Below are 21,480 nucleotides of genomic sequence, written 5' to 3'. Positions count from 1 at the left end.
ACCATTTTGAGAGTGTGCACTCTAGTATGACCCTTATTATAAACAGGGGCGGAGCTGTGATGACTGGGTACGTAACCTGTCTCGTTCTTCTTTTATTTGTGTTGGGATTACTCATGTTAGAGTGTCGGGGATTAACTTGAGGCCTTGTCGACTGCTTGGGTTTATCGTTTTTGAAAACCTTTTTCAAATTCTTGTCCTTATTTTATTTCGGTGTTGAGTTTCGCTTGTTTCAGGAGGCGTGAGGTTGGATCTGGGATGTCTCGGTCCAGTCGGTGAAAATTATGGCTGGGAGGTAGAACCACACGTGTGGGGGCTTGGGCCCACGTGTGGGAGATGAGGCCGCACGTGTGGGAAATGAGGCCATACGTGTGGGAGATGAGGCCGCACGTGAGGTGAGTAGGGGCTGTCGAGGTGCAAGACTGAAATAATTACACGTGCAATCGCGGGTGCGGGGAGTGGGCTGTACATGCGGTGAAGGGCGCGTCACACGTGCGGGAAAAGGTGTGCACATGTGGGAATGTGCTGTGTCCGAAAATTTCCTCTTTTTCTTCTCCTTGGGCTGAGTGTATATCACTTTTTTTCATCTCTCTCTTTCTCTCTCTCTCTAAAAACACATTTTCTCCTCCTCTCTACTTTCCCTACACCAAACTTCACTATATCCTTAATTTTTCCAAATTCATTAAAGTTTTGACCCTAGTTCCTTCATCAAAGTTGGAAAACTCTTCGAGGGCTACATTATGTGCGGTGGAGATTGAGTTTCGACACCGTTGATTTTGAGGCTTTCTTCTCTCTTTCCTTCAAGAACTCGAGGTAGGGATTTTCTTAGAGTTATATATATATATATATATATTTGCAAGATTATGTGGATTTTGGAACTCCCTTTTGTGGTATTGAAATTGGATTTTTAGCTCAAGAGTGTTGATGATTTTAAAAGTGGGTTCACAGCTTGTTTTCAAAAAAATTCTTGAGAGTTTGAACTACATTGTTAAGGAAAGATGTTTTGGAGAGATTCTTTCAAAAATGAGGAAATGTCTAGTTTTGGTGAAAACCTAGAAATTGGAGATTTTTTGAGAGATGTTAAGAATTCATGAGTTTTTACTCGTTAAAGTGTTAAAGTGAATGAATGATTGGGAATTTCATATCGTTGTATGTAAATGAGAAATTTCATAGAATATGAGAAATAGTTGGTTTTTTTAAGTTTCACTACAGGAAAACATAGCAAAAAACACGGAGTTTTTAGCGACGCCGCGCCCCCCGTCGCAAAAAACGGTTTTTTGCGACGGTAACTTCACTTGTCGCAAATAATAGCCTTTAGCGACGACACTTACCCGTCGGTAATGAAACTAAGCGGAGGGGTCGGAAATGCGGAAGTATTAGCGACGGTAAATAAAACCGTCGCAAAAAACCTTTTTTTTAGACGGCATATATCATTTGCGACGAAAATTTGCCGTCGCAAAAAAAGATTAATTCAAACGGCGCCGTTTTGCCTTGTATTTGCGACGGTCTACATCATACCGTCGCAAAAAGTCCAAAAAAAAAAAACCCCCTTCTTTTTCCTGTTGCCGCTCGATCCTCCTCCCCAAATCCCTAACTTCACCCTCAAATTTCCCAAACGGGCTACGAGGAAGACAGCGGTGGTGCGGCGGCGACGGCTCCGGCAACAAGAGTGGTGCTCCGGCGACGACTCTCTCTCCCTCTGCGTATGCTCTCTCTCTCTCTCTCTCTCTCTCTCTCTCTCTCTCTCTCTCTCTCTCTCTCGGTCTCTGTATATATATATATATAAATCTGTCTATATATATATATATAGATGAATGTCTGAAATCTGTCTATATATATATAAATCTGTTTATCTGAAATCTATATATATAAATCTGTCTATATATATATATATAAATTTGTCTATATATATATAAATCTGTCTATATATATGTATATAAATCTGTTTATTAATAACATACTTTAATTAATAACATACTTTAATTAATAAATATGTCTATATATATGTATATAAATCTGAAATCTGTCTATATATATATATATATAAATCTGTTTATTAATGTAATTGGGTTTGGCCCCCTTGGTGAAAACGAAACAACAAACCGTGAGGATTCATCTTTAACCTCAATACTCTTCACTATCTTTGCCATTGGCTTGCTGTACAACTATTATCAATTAGTGTTTTTAATTTTTTTAATTATTTTTATGGTTGTTTTCATTTATATCTCTTCAACTATTATCATTTTTTTTTTCTATTTCATCCATAAATTATCAATTTTACCATTCAATCCTTCAAGTTTTTTATTTTTTTATTTTTTCCAAATCATATGCTCTAATTAGAAATAGTTTGTCAAAATCAGTAACAGTAGCAACCTAACATAATGTGAAAAATTTTAATCTTATAATTTAGACAACCACATCATCCGGCCAAACAACTATTTTCTTATTCATATTATATTAGAGCATCTCTATCAAAATAGTTATTTTTATTTTTTTAATTAAAACAGTGATTAAATCACTAAATTTCAACTCCATTGAACTAATAACTATCAAGTTAGCTATTTTAGTTTTCGTAGTTTTGGCTCAGTAAATACAGTTAGTAGTTTCAGCTAGTCAAACATTAAAAATATATTATTTTTGGTATTTTTTAGTTACTTGTGTTGAGTTTACGAACTTAAGAACGAAATAAATTAAACTAATACTTTAATTGTTTAAATCGTCTCAAATTATATTGGTGTTTAAGAAGATTCAATTACAAATAACCATGAGACAAACTCAATTATAAAGTTTTAATAATAATATAAACTCAATTATAAAGTCATGAAGTTTTATCTTTAACTAATGGGGGTGTTTTTAACCACGGAAAGTCAGTGGAGGTCTGAAAAAACTTTACTAACGAAATAAAATTTTGACAATGGGGGTTTGATATCATACACATGTAATGGTTCGATTACAAATTTAAATTGCAAATGTTTAAATAAGTCATAAAAATATTTAAGAGAAAATAAAAAAAATACAAAAAAAAAAAACAGGATTTTAACCCTTATAATAAAATAAATCTTAAATTTTTAATTTAATTAATTTAAACCTTAAATAGGAATTTTAGACATTTCGTTAATTTGCTAAATAGGATGTCGAGTGAATATTTATGTGTAGGTATTATATTTAGAGTTACTTTAGTGAGATATTCTTGTGGATGTGTACAGATGATGGATAAGAGTTGGATTGATTTGCCAAATAGGATTTCGAGTGAATACATTAATGGGATTGATGAATTCCTTGTGTTTGCCTACACCAATAGGGTTGAAGGTTCGATGATCAGTTGTCCGTGTAGGAAGTGTGAGAATCGATACTATTTTGTACGAGATGGTGTACGGGAGCATCTGATTTTGAATGGTTTTTTTAAAAAATACAAACAATGGATTAATCATGGGGAATCTTACATATCTCTGCATAGTAATCGAGAGAATGAAACATTAGCTAATTTAGACATTGGAGATGATATGATTGGAATGATACAAGGGGCTATGGGAAATCCACATGCCGGTACAAGTGTTGAGGGTGATGAACCACAGGGGCCTGATCCCCGTGCATCTGAACCCCAGCTCGGTCCAAATGCAGAGACTGCAAAGTATTTCAAACTTCTTCAAGATGCACAAAGTGAATTGTATCCGGGTTGTCAGAAGTTCACATCTTTGTCATTCATTGTTCGACTTCTACATTTGAAGGTGCTTAATCAGTGGACGGACAAGTCTGTTGACATGTTGCTTGAGTTATTGAATGAGGCGTTTCCGTTGGGTGTGAAACTCCCGGACTCATATTATAAAGCTCAAAAGGTCACAACAGATTTGGGCTTCACGTATGAGACGTGGGATGCATGTCCCAACAGTTGCATGTTGTTTCGAAACGAGGACGCCAATCTTGATAAATGTGTCATATGCAACAGTTCTAGATGGAAATCAAATGGTGATGGTGGTTCAAATGGTCCTAACACAGGTGGCAAACAAGTAGCTGCAAAACAGATGAGGTATTTTCCTTTAAAGTCAAGGTTGCAGAGGTTGTTTATGTCATCCAAGACGGCCAAGTTAATGAGATGGCATGCAGAGGAACGAACTGATGATGGTGTCTTCAGGCATCCTGCTGACTCCCTTGCATGGAAAGATTTTGACCGTCGGAATATTGACTTTAGTAATGATTGCCGAAGTGTAAGGCTTGGCTTAGCATCTGATGGTTTTAACCCATTCAGGACGATGAACATAGTTCATAGCACTTGGCCTGTTGTGCTCATTCCATACAACTTGCCGCCATGGATGTGCATGAAGCAACCATTTCTAATTTTATCTGTGCTTATTGACGGCCCGAAAGGACCTGGTGACAAGATTGATGTTTATATGCAACCGTTGATTGAGGAGTTGAAAGAACTATGGAATGAGGGTGTGTCAACATTTGATGCATCAACAAATCAAATGTTTCAAATGCATGCAGCTTTACTGTGGACAATTAGTGATTTTCCTGCATACGCAAACTTGTCAGGATGGAGCACTAAAGGAGAATATGCATGTCCTTGTTGCAATAAGGAAACTACATCGTGTTGGTTGAAGCATAGTAGGAAACAATCATACTTGGGTCATCGCAGATTTTTACCTACTGGCCATAAATTCCGGAAGGATAAAGTATCATTTGATGGTAGTCGGGAAGTCAGACTCAAACCAAAATTGTTGTCTGGAACTGAGATGTTGCTACAATTAGAATCTGAGGGTATTTTAACCCAATACAATAGGGATGACCTTAAGGAGAGGCATAGGAGACAGGTAGAGAAGGAGAAAGCTGGACATCGCACCCATAGTCGGAAGAAAAAGAGTATCTTTTATGAATTGCCATATTGGGAGCACAATCTAATAAGACACAACCTCGATGTGATGCATATAGAGAAGAATGTTTGTGACAATGTGTTGTGGACAATATTAGGGGTTGCAGGAAAATCGAAGGATGGTGTTAATGCTCGGCGTGATTTACAAGATATGAATATTAGAAAACCCCTACATTTGCAGTTAAGAGGGTCGAATAAAGCCTATTTACCACCAGCACAATTCACGATAACCAAGGATGAGAAAGATTTGTTCTTGAAAGTGTTAAAGGAAGTAAGAGTTCCCGACGGGTATTCATCCAATATATCACGTCGTGTGCGCTTACATGATAGAAGCATTGGGGGTCTTAAGAGCCACGATAGTCATATTCTGATGCAACAACTTATTCCATTGGCTATTCGCAGATCGTTACCGAAGAATGTAATTGAACCCTTGATTGAATTGAGCAATTTCTTTAGACAATTGTGTTCGAAAGTGAATCGTGCGACGGATTTGCAATATATTAAAGATCGTATCGCTGTAACACTTTGTCATCTAGAGAAAATATTTCCTCCGAGTTTTTTTGATATAATGGAGCACTTGCCTATACATCTAGCTGATGAAGCGTTATTGGGTGGAGCGATTCAGTTTCGATGGATGTATCCAATTGAGAGGTATCTTCTTACTTTGAAGCAATACGTGAGTAATAGAGCTCGTCCTGAAGGATCAGTTGCTAAAGGATATCTTATGGAAGAATGCATGAATTTTTGTGCACAATATCTCAGTGATGTGGAAACCAAATCTAGTCGACCCGTGAGGAACTATAGTGGTGCTGATAATTTGGGTCATGCTACTGGTGAAAACACAAGCTTTTATCTTGATAATACTTCCTGGGTACAAGCTCATCGGTACATCTTATGCAATACAAGCGCGGTTCAACCATTCATAAAGTAGGTTAAGTCACTCACTCAATATTTTATTATGTTTTATTGAATTTTCAACTAAAATTTTTGTATGGCTAAAATTTCAATCTACACAGCAAACACCTTGAAGTACTTAAGCTCAAAATGCCTCGTGTCGACGATCATTAACTTCGGCGTGAACATTTTGAAACTTTTCACATTTGGTTCAAGGAACATGTATGTATTTAACTCTATAGATTCTAGTTACTTAAGTCGATCTACATTTTAAATTTTACATTTCGTGTTAAATAGGTCCAAACTTTGCGAAGGACTACTGATGTCATACTTTCTGAAGAGATTATTCTATTGGCAAATGGTCCTCATAACCTGGCAAGGAGGTTCAACGGGTATATACTGAATGGGTTTCGGTATCGAGTAAAGGCCATGGATGATCGTCGAGCCACACAAAATTGTGGTGTAGCTTTGAAGGCAGACACCATAAGTTATGCTAGTCGAAAAGACAAGAATCCTCGTCTGGGGTCTGTGTACTATTATGGACAATTGACAGATATTGTTGAGATTCGATATTCCAATGAGAAGAAACATGTGTTGTTTAAGTGTGATTGGATTGACAACATTCACGGAAAGAAAGAAGATGTCTTCAATTTCACGTTGGTGAACTTCAATCATTTGTTGTACCGAGATGATCGAATTACCAATGAACCTTTCATCTTGGCGTCCCAAGTAGAGCAAGTTTGGTATGTTGCAGACCCGTTACAACCAGACTGGCAAGTCGTGGTGAAGATGTCTCAAAGAGGTTTATTTGATATGAGTTCAACTGATCCACAAATCGAGCCATACATGAGCCAACAATTGGAAGAAAATATAATGCTTCGTGATGAAGAAGTTGGTTGGGTGAGGGAAGCCGCAGAAGGGGAAACAGTTGATGTTCAAATAGGCTGATATGTAATCAACATTAGTAATTCAATTAAGGCCAAGGTTGTAGTTAATCATCAATTTCTTAATTTACTTTGTCTTTGTAATTGTATTAGTTCAATTCATGTCATATTATAGTTGATGACAAACCATTGTCTATGTTTCTAATGTCAATTAATGTTATATTGCTTGCAGATTATTATGGGAAGGAAGAGGAAGCCTGATCATCCCCGGCGCATGATGTCTGATGTGCTACATAACAGGACATCAGTAGCACCACCATTAGAAGAGGCATCACATCGGCCAGCATCGGAGGGGCCATTACCACCGTATCGACCACCATCAGTGGCACCACAGCAGCTACCATGTACTCGGCCTCCACGCCTACCATCGGTGCGTCCACCATCAATGGCACCACAGCAGCTATCATCATCAGCTTATGAGCCATCCGCAGGTATTTAAATTTGCTTTGATTTGCATGAAAATTATTTACACATACATTTATTTATGCTCATTATATATAACTTGTTTATTCTCATTGTATTTTGCAGACCCTTCGACTTCTTCACAGCCCACATCAGGTTTATTTGATATGATTTGTATTCACATTATTTAAATTTGCATTTGGTTGTTACCATTGCATATTGTTTATTATTATTGTATATCGCAGGTCATGTTAGTTCTTCATCAACCTCGACTAGGCGTGGTAGAGGATGTGCCAAGGGCATTAAAGAGTGGGGTACTGGTAAAAAGCTGCACATACAATTTGATGGAAATTACTGCCCAATAGGGGATAACGTGGCCAAGTTAACTAGTCAACTTGGCATTATTGTCCGGAATGGTAACATTGTTCCTCTTACTTTTGTTGACTGGAACAGTGTGCCTGATGATATTGTTGATGCTATCTGGAAGGATGTGAAGGTAAAAGTATATTTTTGTCCACAAATTCGAATTCCAAATTTGTGTTATACTTAGCCTTAAACTTTGTGTTTTATAGGACAATTTGAATATATGTCCAGAGGAGTACAAGCCAATCTGCATGAAAAACTGCAACAGCATATGGAAGGATCACAAGAACAAGCTTAAGGCTAAGTATTTCAAGCCTAGAAGCTCTGATCCTAATCTGAAGGATGATGTTCCTATGAACGTTGTGCCAAGCCAGTGGGAACAACTTGTGGAGTATTGGCGTACTTCCGATGCTGAGGTATACAATTACGTTATATTTATGATATGTAAACATACAAATCATATTTACATACTTACATTTGTTGAACTTGTTATAGAAAATTGCAAGTAGGAACGCTAAAAATCGGCGAGCTCACGGCATAGCTCATACCGCAGGGCGTACTACTTTCTCTCAGATACGGCATGAGGTTTACATTTTATTGTTTTATTTTTCTATATAAATAAACATTGTATATTTGCAAATTATTTGGATTCTAATTTTCATATTTCTAAAAAAAATTTAGATGACCAGTAAGGGGGAGTCTACTGATAAGATGAATGTTTGGCTTATGACACGTAGAGTAGATGACCCAGAGGTTATCCAGACCTTGGTAGTTTCCAAACACCTTTGATTGTATTTAAAGTTTATTTTTTGTGTGTCAACCATCTTAATTTGGCGTATACTTGTGTGTCTTATTCAATACAGGATGAGTTTAATCGTCAACTCTCTATGCTACCTGAGGATGGTCGGACTTTGGAGGCTAGGAATGCCATTTTCCATGAGTTGATAGGTCATGACAGACATGGATATTGTCGCACATACGGGAGAATCGTGCCTCGGAGAGTGGTGTATAAGGATGGTGCTGGGCCATCACAGTCAACACCCCAGCCATCGACTATTGATCAGATCACGCAGCAGGTTCGTGCTGAGCTAAGGGATGAGTTGAGGGAGGAGCTGCGAGCAGAGTTCTCTACACATTTGCAGCAGATGAGAGCTGAGATGATGGCCCTTGTGTCACAGGGGGCGAGTGTGGATCCCAACAGACAGGTTCCATATAAACATCACAATTGTTTGATAGTTCAATTTTCACTCAAGATTATGTATGAAATTCGAATATGATTAACACATTATGCACTGACTAACATAGGTTCCTGATGCATCGAGTGGCCACCGGGCATTTAGGGAATCTGCAGAAGACGAGAATCCATATACACCACCACCAGAAGATCAGGTATAAAATGTATCTTTGCATTCTAAGCTAAAATGCATCTTTGCGTTCTTTACTTGAATTCGAGGCGTTAACGCCCCAAAATCACCAAACGGCGTCGGTTTAAGACAAAACTTGGCACACATGACCGCCTAGGCACGAGAGACTTGTGGGAGAAGACGGGGCTCGAATCGGGTTCCCGGTTTGGGAGTTAGAGTCGGATTTCACTTTAGGCAAACTACTTCTTTAAGAAACTTCTTTTCGAGGCGTTAACGCCCCAAAATCACCAAACGGCGTCGGTTTAGCACGAAACTTGCCACACACGACCACCTAGGCACGAGAGACTTGTGGGAGAAGACGGGGCTCGAATCGGGTTCCCGGTTTGGGAGTTAGAGTCGGATTTCACTTTAGGCAAACGACTTCTTTAAGAAACTTCTTTTCGAGGCGTTAACGCCCCAAAATCACCAAACGGCGTCGGTTTAGCACGAAACTTGGCACACACGACCGCCTAGGCACAAGAGACTTGTGGGAGAAGACGGGGCTCGAATCGGGTTCCCGGTTTGGGAGTTAGAGTCGGATTTCACTTTAGGCAAACTACTTCTTTAAGAAACTTCTTTTCGAGGCGTTAACGCCCCAAAATCACCAAACGACGTCGGTTTAGCACGAAACTTGGCACACACGACCGCCTAGGCATGAGAGACTTGTGGGAGAAGACGGGGCTCGAATCGGGTTCCCGGTTTGGGAGTTAGAGTCGGATTTCACTTTAGGCAAACTACTTCTTTAAGAAACTTCTTTTCGAGGCGTTAACGCCCCAAAATCACCAAACGGCGTCGGTTTAGCACGAAACTTGGCACACACGACCGCCTAGGCACGAGAGACTTGTGGGAGAAGACGGGGCTCGGATTGGGTTCCCGGTTTGGGAGTTAGAGTCGGATTTCACTTTAGGCAAACTACTTCTTTAAGAAACTTGAATTCGAGGTGTTAATGCCCCAAAATCACCAAACGGCGTCGGTTTAGCACGAAACTTGGCACACACGACCGCCTAGGCACGAGAGACTTGTGGGAGAAGACGGGGCTCGAATCGGGTTCCCGGTTTGGGAGTTAGAGTCGGATTTCACTTTAGGCAAACTACTTCTTTAAGAAACTTCTTTTCGAGGCGTTAACGCCCCAAAATCACCAAACGGCGTCGGTTTAGCACGAAACTTGGCACACACGACCGCCTAGGCACGAGAGACTTGTGGGAGAAGACGGGGCTCGAATTGGGTTCTTGGTTTGGGAGTTAGAGCCGGATTTCACTTTAGGCAAATTACTTCCTTAAGAAACTTGAATTCGAAGAGTTAACGCCCCAAAATCACCAAACGGCGTCGGTTTAGCACGAAACTTGGCACACACGACCGCCTAGGCACGGGAGACTTGTGGGAGAAGACGGGGCTCGAATCGGGTTCCCGGTTTGGGAGTTAGAGTCGGATTTCACTTTAGGCAAACTACTTCTTTAAGAAACTTCTTTTCGAGGCGTTAACGCCCCAAAATCACCAAACGGCGTCGGTTTAGCACGAAACTTGGCACACACGACCGCCTAGGCACGAGAGACTTGTGGGAGAAGGCGGGGCTCGAATCGGGTTCCCGGTTTGGGAGTTAGAGCCGGATTTCACTTTAGGCAAATTACTTCCTTAAGAAACTTGAATTTGAGGAGTTAACGCCCCAAAATCACCAAACGGCGTCGGTTTAGCATGAAACTTAGCACACACGACCGCCTAGGCACGAGAGACTTGTGGGAGAAGACGGGGCTCGAATCGGGTTCCCGGTTTGGGAGTTAGAGCCGGATTTCGGTCCAGTCAAAATTATTTACTAAACTATCTTTCTAATTATATAGTAGTCAATTTTTTTTTATATTTTTCTATAATTAAAATATTAACACATTATATGGTTTTTAATTATTTTTATCTTGTTTTTTTCAGATATTTCCTGAGTAGCAGTTGGCTTTTTCTAGAATGCGGGCGTATCAAGATTATGACCAATTTTTGTTTTTGTAACCCACGAACGAATGAAGACGAAAACTTTTGGTTTTGATTTTGATTTATGTTATGTAAATTTGTGAGCAACATTATGTATGTATTATGCGACGTTATGTAGTGGCATAATTTTTATTGTTATGAATTTTTATTTATGTATTGCTATGAATGGAACAATATTATTAATTTTCATTATTTTTCAATTTTTGTTTATGTACGTATTTATATTATTCTGTAATTTTTCAATTTTTTATACTTATTTTTTATCTAATACAGGTTATTTTAATTTTTTTTAATAATTTATCAGTAGGGTTTTTTTTTTTTTTTTTTGAGACGGGAGATGAACCCGTCGCAAAAACCATTAATAGGCTTTTGCGACGGTACCAACACAGTCGTAAAAGCTGTCTTATTGGAATGTACAAGACACCTTTAGCGACGGTAACCGTGCCGTCGCCAATACTTATAAGATGCCAGAGCCTTTAACGACGGTAATGTTCCCGTCTCAAAAACTCACTTTTAGCGACGGGAATTACGTGCCGTCGCGAAAAGTGATTTTTTTTCCCATTATTTGCGACAGGAAAAGTACCGTCGCAAAAAACACACCTTACCGTCGCAGAAACTAATGGCGACGGTACTTACCGTCGCGAAAGCTCTTTTGCAACCCCATCTGTCGCGACCCCCCCTTACCGTCGCAAAAAGCCACATTACCGTCGCAAAAGGTATTAGCGACGGCTTCCGGGAGCATTTGCGACGGCCATTTACCGTCGCAAAAAACAATTTTTTTTGTAGTGTTTGTTGTTCAAAATATTAGTATAACCATGAGATGACTAAGTTGAAGAGCATGCATGAAATGTGGAAATGTTGCTACTTCTCGATTATAAATGAGTATATGTTTATCTTGTGAAATTACATTGGAAAGAGAAATGAAAATTGTGATCACAATGGAAAATTGTGTAGAAGAATTGAAAATGGAAGAATATTATAATGCTTTGATATAGTTGCATTGGCATTTCAATTCATTTGGTTGTTACGAATTTTGAATTAAGATTTGAAAACTTTTGCATTGAGAAAGGAAATGTTTATGAAACAAGATCTCATTGATTTGTTTTTGGGGTAACGTTGGTAAGTTCGGATATGGAGTGTAGTTGATATTGGTTAAGTTGGCCTGAGTGTCTAGAGTGAAAGATCGAAAAACACGCGCGAAGGAGGTACCACGTGCTTTCCGTTTAGCTACCAGTAAAGTGGGGATTTGGTAGTGCTAGTTATGTCTACTTGCAGACACCAACCTAGAGATTACTTGAGTCGTATTTACCGCCCCTTGAACTTGATTGAAATTAATGAACTGTTGAATTTTCAAGATTTCATTGTGCATGATGGCTTTCAAAAAGATGAAGATACGACTTTCTTTTAAAAACATAGCATGGCATATGCATTCCATCTCATGAGAATTGTACAAAATGTATATACTTTGTTAAGAATTTTCTACTGGGTTTTGTGCTCACCCTATGGGATTTTGTGCAGGAAAAGATGTGGTGATTCTACCAAATTAAGGGCGTAGAACATATTTTGAGAGCACAAGGCTCTTGTTTTGTTGTAATTATTTTTTTGCTAACCAAGGGCTATTTGTGTGTGAGTTCGAGCAATCATTTTGTGTAACAGGGCTTAAGCTTTGGACTTTGTAGCTCTTGAGGGCATTTATTTACTCTTGACTGGTTATGTCACATGCTATAGATTCATGTACTAAGGTCGTTGAATGTATATTCGCATGTGAGACCTCCTTTTGTAAATCTCTTATGATTATGATTGCTAATGTTGGAGAATTGGGGTTGACATGGATATTGGAATTTACTTATGTTTACCGTAAGGATTGGCAGTTGGTGTATCATTATTATGTTTTTTTTTTTTTTTTTTTGTGGCGTTACAATTTGGTATCAGAGCTACCTGGTTTGAATACTTGGGGCTCACGGGGAGTGGTCGTTTTTGCCATAATGGATTCATTTTGCTTGATTATGAGATGTTCCATATTTTAGTGGTTATGTGATAACATGCTTATATGACTAGATGGGTATGAGATTGAACCTTTGGGATGTGGTTTGCGCCTATTAAATTCCTTGAAAACTTATTAGAAGGGTATTTAATCAATACTTATTCTATTAAGAATTTTTGGTGTTCCGTGGGACAAATTTCGTCGTGAATGAATAATTCACATGTGTTTATGTGACTAAGTGCTTATGTGGAGTGAAACTAAGTGCTTATGTGGTAAGGAAATGTATAGAATTGTTGTGATCGAACGTGTGAGATAAGTTGCGAGCACATTCAAGTTCGTGTACTAAATTGTTTACTTTTATCCTTAATTAGGATGTCAAGAAGGAATTTAGCCCGTAGTGGTAGAGACGGGAGGCGTGGTAAGCCTTGTTGAGGTGTACATGAAGTATCGGTTCATGAGGTCCTGGTGCAAGAGGAAGGGTTCGACTAAGCTAATGCAGCCAAGCAAGCGGGCCAAGCTAATGTGGCCGAGCAAGCGGGCCAAACTAATGTGGCCGGGCAAGTAGGGATTCTAGAGCAAGCGGGTCAAGTTGCAATGGGGGCCCTAGCCCGAGAAATGATGGGGGCCTTAAAGGAATCAATGAATTTGTTAAGAGCGGAGAACCATGCCCGAGAGAACACCGTGGAGTCAAGGGTGAGTTTTCTCACAAGAGAGTTCTTGCGGGCTAAGCCAGATGAGTTCCATGGTGGCCTCGAGCCCAAGAAAGCAGATAAGTGGCTCGAATAAACGATGAAGACATTTGAGATGCTTCACATCGAAGATAGTGAGCTAAGAGTGACTCTAGCAAGTTACTACCTCAAGGGAGATGCGAGCCAATGATGGAAATTCGCCAAGGGTAGAGTGGAACCAACAGAGGAAGCTTTTGTGGTTCCTTTCCAAGACAAGTATCTACTTTCTGCTGCTAGGGAGAGATTGAGGCAAGGGTTTCAAGACCTCAAGCAACTTAACCTATCTGTGGCCGAGTTTGAGGCGGCCTTCACAAGTTTGTCCCGGTTTGCACCGAAGTAGGTGGCAACGGAAGAATGCTGTTGCATAGAATTTGAGAAGAGGTTGAGAACTAAGATTTTGTTCAAGGTTGACGGAAATATGATTCGGAACTATGACCGTCTTGTGGAGGCGGCAACACATGTCGAGATTACTGTGCAGGCCGAAAAGGAGAGACTTCGGAGTTCGAGGTCTAGGGGCCAAGAGTCATAGGGGGATTATAGACCCAATAAGAAGAACAGCGGCACCTTTTCATCCCAACCCCAGTCATAGCAGTCTAGATCTACCTTTCCTTTGCCTAGTGCGGGCTCGGGGAAGAATGCAATAGGTAGTTTCTCATGTTTCAAGTGTGGTCAATTGGGTCACAAGGCCAATTCTAGCCCACAAATGGAGGACAGTAGATGTTACTGCCACCACCACCTACTCAATCTCAGGGTTAGTCCCAGAGTAGAAGGTAAGGGCCTACTTGTTTTTAGTATAGCCAGTCGGGGCACATGAGGAGGGCTTGTCCGCAGTTGGGAGGCGCATTTGGCACATTAGGGTCGAGGTAGACTTAGAGCCACCAGCAGGCTCATTTAGTTCAGACTTCACGAGCTAATCAGGGAGCTGCTTCGGCTTAACCAGTGTAGCATGCCTATGCTCTAAGAGATGAGCAGGTTGATCAGAGGCCACAGGGGCGCGCGTATGTTATTACCGCGCCAGAGCAGTTATTAGGATCCTTAGTTGTGAGAGGTATTTTCATTGTGTGTAATTCTTCAGTTAATGTGTTGATAGATACAGGTCCGTCACATTCATTTATATTTACTACTTTTGCGTCTATATTGGGGTTAGGTGTGGCATGGTTAGCGTCTCCGCTCAGGGTAGAGTCACCAATTGGGGTATGGTTGACTTAGACCAAGGATGTCGTGGTTGTGAGATAGAGGTTGCTGGGCACTGACTTCCATTTGCTTTTGTGTTGCTAGACGTGTCGGGTTTTGATGTCATTTTAAGAATGGACTGGTTATCTTCGTATCATGCTATTATTGACTGTCATCGTTAGAGAGTTACAGTGTGCACCTCGAGTGGTGACTATTTTTATTTTCTGGGGGATCGAGCTGATAGGGTCTTGTCGTCAGTTTTTGACCCTCGTGGTAAGGGCGAGTTTAGTTGTCTCCTTGCAATACTCTTGGGTAGTGAGAGTAATGGGGTCCGTGTTGAATTGCCAATGGTAGTTTGTGAATACTCAGATGTCTTTTCCGAGGATCTTACTAATTTGCCACCTCATTGGGAGATCAAGTTCTCAGTTGACTTAGTACCTAGCACGACATCGATTTTCATGTCACCTTATAGATTTGCACCTGCTGAACTGCATGAGTTGAAGATTCAACTCTAAGAACTTTTAGACAAGGGCTTCATTCGCCCTAGTACATCACCTTGGGGAGCACCGGCTCTCTTTGCGAAGAAGAAGAATGCGTCGTTGCGGTTATGTATTGATTACCGCAAGTTGAATCGAGTTACCATTAAGAACAAATATCCTCTACCCAGAATAGATGATTTATTTGACCAACTTAGAGGGTCTCGTTGCTTCTCGAAGATAGACTTGAGGTTGGGGTACCATCACTTGAGAGTTTGGAAGGAGGACATCCAGAAAACGGCCTTTCGCATGCGTCATAACCACTATGAATTCCTTGTAATGCCTTTACGGCCTTTCGATGCATATCGCACTGTCTTGTGAATTCCTTGATGCATAAGACAGTGTGATACGCAAGATAGCACGATTGAATTCGAAATTGCACAAGACAATTCATTGCGCAAGATAGCGCGATTAAATTGAAATGCATAAGGCAGTGCGATGCCAAGATAGCGTAATTAAATTGAAATTTGTGTGGTGGGTGCTCGAAGTAAGATTATTGTGCAATAGATGCACAGAATGAGATTATTATACGATAGATGCACAGAATTCGAGCCAAATACCGTATACATATACCATATACAAAATACCAATGCGTATACAAGCATACACAGGCAAACTATACATCTACGGAGACACACTCAAATATGCAGTATACATATACACAGACATATATGGTATACACAGATTCATGTACAGACATATACACATAGACATATACGGATATATACATAGACATCTACGGATATATACACAGAGATATACAGTATATGCACAGAGACATACGGTAGATGACAGAGATATATGGTATATGACAAAGATATACGGTATATGCATACAGATATATACACATAGACATACGGTATATGCATAGCTATATACGGACATATACGACATATATATATGTGGGAAATATTCCACTTGCAGTTGTCAGTGGGAATATGCCGTTACTAAGAAGGCATATTCCATTTGCTGACGTCAGCACACGTACTCAAAACATGCAAAAAGAAAGAAAAAACACAAAATGCATGGATATGGGGTTTCGACCCTCTGATCTCAAACTTGGCCTCCAAGTCTTCAACCACTGAGCTATATATCATATATTTCTACACTTCATACATACTTATGCATATATATTAATAAACAGTATATACCATTAGATTTAGTACAAGTAACCAGAAATTAAGCAGAATCATGCAGTGCATAAAGCTTGTCATCATCAGAATGCCAAGATATAACATGTAGAGTTTTTTGTAAGAAGTGTGCTAGGTTCCATTTTGTTCAAGTGAAATTATTTCAACAGAAACTTCAAATTCTGTGTAAAAATCATAATAGAAAATGAAAATTCGCATACTCAAAGAACTACATAGGATTACATGTATCTTACCAACAAAAATAAAATAAAATAAATTAACAGTAGTACAACTAAGCACATGGTACAAACCTACGCTCCTTTTTCGCAAGAGTATGGTCTAAGATGACACTATAAGCCAAGTCAGTTGTTGCCAGTGCTGCAAGATAGTCCTGCCATTAAGAAAGAAAAATAATTACATTTGATAACATTCCAACAGATCTGGTCCAAGTTTCACTGCCAATCAGAAGTGTCATCAGATGGACAAATCATATAGTGGATTATGCACAACGCAAGTTACCAAACTGCCTCTTTCTTTAACCACCTTTCACGTGGATCAAATTACTCCTTATAGGAAAATTATAAGAAGAAAGTAGTATATCAAACTGAGTAAATTATTGGTAATATTATAAATATTAATTCGATGCAACTTGAGATAAGAATATTCCTTTGAGTATATATATTTTCATACCATAATGATAATATATATTCATATAACATGCCACCCAGATCACTCTAGGAGGGTCTCCAAGCTAGGCTAATAACCACTCTCTTGTTTAAGTAATTCAATTGCCCAAATTAGTCAACATTTGGAAACTTTAAACGAAACTACTACAACTGTTAAGCACACAGAATAACAGGGTTTTGCAGAGTAATCTTTAATTATACATTAGCATTCATGCAAATATGTTACTCCTGTGGATTCATCATCACTCCTTAGTCCCAGACTTCCAGTTAAGCATAATTGCAAGGAGACCTTTTCACAACTAATATTCAAAGATGCAAAATATCCTTAGTAAAATGGCACATTCAGTAAATAACATCAAGTAGATTTGTATTTTTGAAAAAAATAAATAAGATTCATATTGGCAATTCAAGAACTCTTCAACACATAGAAAAAGAACAACATTAATTTCACTCAACCTATATAACTGAAAGTATAAAAAAGGGGCATTTCCAACGAAATCAAACAATATATACAGAATTTCAAAAGCCTTACAAAATTAAATAGTAGCAAATTTCATTGACTATCATCACTATCATAATCAATCATATCATCATTGACTTCATCATTTTCAAGATTCTCCTCATGGAATTCGCCATCAATATCAACACATATCATTTCCATGTCTTCTTTGCATAATTCTATGGGTTGATCATCCATGTGCACTGCATTTCCAAGACCAAATGATTCAAATTCTTGGTATGGTTCATCATTGTCTTTTTCTTCCTCTTCGTCTTTCTCTTCCTCTTCATCCCTTTTCACTAGAATGTCATATATTACCCGAGGTATTATTCTTTGTACAATTGTTACCAAATTTCATGTCCTTCATATAAAACACTTGTACAGCTTGGCATGCTAACACAAACAGTTCATCCTTGTACCAAGCTCTTGTAACATTCACACTAACATATTTATAATCATCAAATTTCATTCCATTTTTTTCATTGCCAACATCCCACCAATCACACTTAAAGAGGAACACCCGATTTCTCCCTAGATATTTCAACTCGACTATATCTCTAACAACTCCATAAAAATCAATAGCTTCTCCTTTATGGTCACCCTTAACAACCACACCACTATTTTGAGTTTTTCGGTTCATGTCATGATCTTGAGTGTGAAATATGGTCCCATTGATAATGCAACCACTGTGTCGTGTCACTCGACTATCAGGACCTCGGTCTAGGTTCATAAGTTGATTGGAAGCGTCCATGGTCCGTTCAAGTTTTTGCTTTGTGACCTAATTCCATTTATGATGTGAAATGTATTAGCATATACTTAGCTACATTATTTAAATGCACAAATAAGGTTAAAAATTTATAGCTCTTACGTATTTTAGAAACCATGTATGAAACTCTGATTCCAACCTCTCTTGCACATTTCTCAAACCTTGTCTCTCAAGTTCATCCATGTATTGCCTATAAATTATTACACAACATTATTTGACACATATAGTTGTGAAAATAGTAGAATTCACAATGAAAAATTTTCAAGTGAATATAATCATATGGTGGTTTCTTACCTCACATACGGTTGAACTTCATCACAATTATTCAACACATACCATCGAGCTTTCTTCAAATCTTTTAAATTCAACACATCATTACCTGCAGCTCCTATTCCACGTACTTTTTGCTTAAATACAGAAATATTTCCATCTTGTGTAGCTTTAATAGGCCTATCATAATTCCGCTCTGGTCTATTAAATTTTGTCTCACCTTCGTTGAAGTACATAATGCAAAAGGTAAGAGCCTCATTATCAATGTAACCTTCAACAGTAAAGCCTTCTGGATGGGCTTTGTTACACACATAGCCCTTAAGAATATGCATGTACCTCTCAAATGCATACATCCACCGGTATTGCATCGGTCCTGCAAGGATTGCTTCACGTGATAAGTGTACGCATAAATGGATCATAATATCGAAAAAAGATGGTGGAAATATCTTCTCAAGCTTGCACAAAATTAAAACAATATCTTTCTCAAGTTGTTCTAAGACATCAACTCTCAATGTTTTTGCCGATAACTCCTTAAAGAACAAGCAAAGCTCAATTAAAGCCTTGCTCACATCCTTTTTCAAACATCCACGTAGGGCAACAGGAAGAAATCTTTGCAAGATAACATGGCAATCATGGCTTTTCAACCCTGTAATTCGACAATCACTAGTGCTCACACAATGTGATATGTTTGATGCATAGCCATCTGGCAACTTAATTGTACTCAAGAATTCACAAAAACTCCTTTTTTTCAGTTAGAGAGAGCATGAAGCAAGGAATGGGTAGGTAGGTTTTTCCATCTACTTGCCTTGGGTGTAATTCAGGCTTTATACCCATAGCCACTAGATCAAGACGAGACTTGTATGAGTCCTTGGTTTTTCCATCAACGTTCATCAATGTTCCCATCACACTATCACATACATTTTTTTCTATGTTCATAACATCGAGGTTGTGGCGAACTTTGAGGGTTTTCCAATAAGGTAACTCAAAGAAGATGCTTCTCCTTGTCCAATTTAAATATTGAGGAGAACGTTTTCGCTTCTTCCTACGTTCATCTATCTTCCCGAATACTGTCAAGTCAAGATGCTCCAATTATCCCAAAACCTCCTCCCCAAACAACAACTTGGGTTCCGATCTACGCTCTGGCTCACCATTGAATGCTTTGCTTTTTCGTAAAACATGATTATGCGGCAAAAAACGACGATGTCTCGTGTAACAAGTTTTCTTCCAATGATGCAAGTATTGGTGAGATGCATCCTCATTACATGAAGGACAAGCCAATTTCCCTTTGGTGCTCCAACTGGATAGGTTACCATATGCAGGGAAATCATTGATGGTCCATAACAATACGGCACGTAATTGAAAATTTTGGCCATTTGATGCATCGTATGTTTCTACCCCTACCTCCCATAACGCCTTTAACTCATCTATCAATGGCCGTAAAAACACATCAATGTCAAACCCGGGAGCCCTACGCCCAAGAATAAGCAAAGGCATCATAAAAAATGGATCCTTCATACATTTCCATAGTGGTAAATTGTATGGGACAAGAAAAACCGGCCATATGCTATATGAATTACTCATGTTTCCAAACGAGTTAAAACCATCGCTAGCTAATCCGAGCCTAACGTTACGCGGATCTTTAGCAAATGACTCATGCTTTTTGTCAAAGTCTTTCCATGCTTCAGAATCAGCCGGATGACACAATACATTTTCCTCCTCTACACGTTTATCCTTGTGCCACTTCATATCAGTAGTCGTCTTCCTTGATATGAATAGCCTTTGTAGCCTTGGTTTTAAAGGAAAGTATCGCAGAACCTTGTGAGGGATCTTTTTACCTTTACCTTTACGAACTTTGTATCTTGGCGCTTTGCAAGTAGGACACTCATTTTCATTTTCATACTCTTTCCAAAAAAGGTACTCAATCGTTCTTACATACATGTATTTTTTGATAGTCGAGGCCCAAATCTCGAATTATTTGTTTAGCCTCATTATAAGAGCATGGAAGCGTTTCACTAATGGGAAGTGCCTCCTTCAACAATTCCAGCAACATCGTGAGTGATTTGTTGCTCCATCTATTAAATATCTTTAGATGTAGCAACTTAACCATGAATGATAGTTTGGAGAATCGTTGGCAATCCGGATATAAATCTTGCGCCGCATCCCTCATTAATCTTGCAAATTTATTTGTTTCTCCACCACAACTACTAGGTAAGTTGGGATTACGACTACTAGATGCTTCTCCCACATAACCAAATGTGGTTGTTCCACTTCGTATGTCATGAATAACTTCTCGCACCTCAGTATTGGGGCAATTTGACTTCTCTATCACATTGTCGAGATATTCGTCATTTTCATTTTGTGAGTCATCATTGTCATTCAACTCATAACCTTCCCCATGATACACCCACATGGTGTAAATCGTGACCACCCCATATGCATACAAATGAATTTCAACTTCTTCTATGGTTTTTTGAATATGGTTGTTGCATCTATAACATGGACACCAAATCTTATCTGCACCTGGTTTCATATGATCATGAGCAAACAAGATAAATTCCCTCACCCCATCAATGTACTGAGGTGACCTTCTGTTATGAAGTTGCATCCAACTCCTATCCATGGTGCAAAAGAACTAAAGGGGAAAAAAAAAAAAAAAGGGGCAAAAGCTTAAAAAATAGGATATACTAAAAATATGAAATATGATGCTACAACTGGATGTCAATCAATAATAAATAATTAAAATAAACAAGTCATTAACATTTAAACATAACCCAAATGAAGTATAATATTATTTAATGCAAGCCAATACAAATTAAATCTAACTCCAGCTTAAATATAACCAATACAAATTAAATCCA

At 38.8% G+C, this 21,480-nt stretch overlaps 3 protein-coding genes across 4 annotated transcripts in view; 1 reads left to right on the top strand and 2 right to left on the bottom strand.

Moving 5' to 3' along the window:
* Positions 1 to 21,480, bottom strand: part of LOC145804574 (uncharacterized) — a 41,271-nt gene that overhangs the window by 17,117 nt on the left and 2,674 nt on the right. For both annotated transcript variants that reach the window (XM_082898979.1, XM_082898977.1), the window contains exon 3: positions 16,713 to 16,792. The gene's annotated coding sequence lies outside the window, so the exon portion shown is untranslated. The remainder of the gene's footprint in view (positions 1 to 16,712; positions 16,793 to 21,480) is intronic.
* LOC145804188 (uncharacterized) lies at positions 5,975 to 8,013 on the top strand. Its single transcript, XM_082897927.1, has 4 exons — positions 5,975 to 7,136; positions 7,234 to 7,263; positions 7,353 to 7,603; positions 7,680 to 8,013. Exons 1-4 carry the CDS (start codon positions 6,860 to 6,862, stop codon positions 7,977 to 7,979), a joined length of 858 nt encoding a protein of 285 aa, XP_082754053.1. The 5' UTR covers positions 5,975 to 6,859; the 3' UTR covers positions 7,980 to 8,013.
* Positions 17,641 to 20,368, bottom strand: LOC145803671 (uncharacterized). Its single transcript, XM_082896988.1, has 6 exons — positions 19,771 to 20,368; positions 19,453 to 19,689; positions 18,647 to 19,268; positions 18,455 to 18,542; positions 17,991 to 18,364; positions 17,641 to 17,917 (listed from the first exon to the last, which is right to left on the bottom strand). The coding sequence occupies exons 1-6, from the start codon at positions 20,366 to 20,368 to the stop codon at positions 17,641 to 17,643; spliced, it is 2,196 nt and encodes a 731-aa protein (XP_082753114.1).

Source organism: Camellia sinensis, chromosome 12, assembly GCF_055761805.1.
Source record: "Camellia sinensis isolate YWXY chromosome 12, ASM5576180v1, whole genome shotgun sequence".
NCBI lineage: Eukaryota > Viridiplantae > Streptophyta > Magnoliopsida > Ericales > Theaceae > Camellia > Camellia sinensis.
The sequence above is the reverse complement of the archived record's forward strand: the minus strand, read 5'-3'. Positions and strand labels throughout refer to the sequence as shown.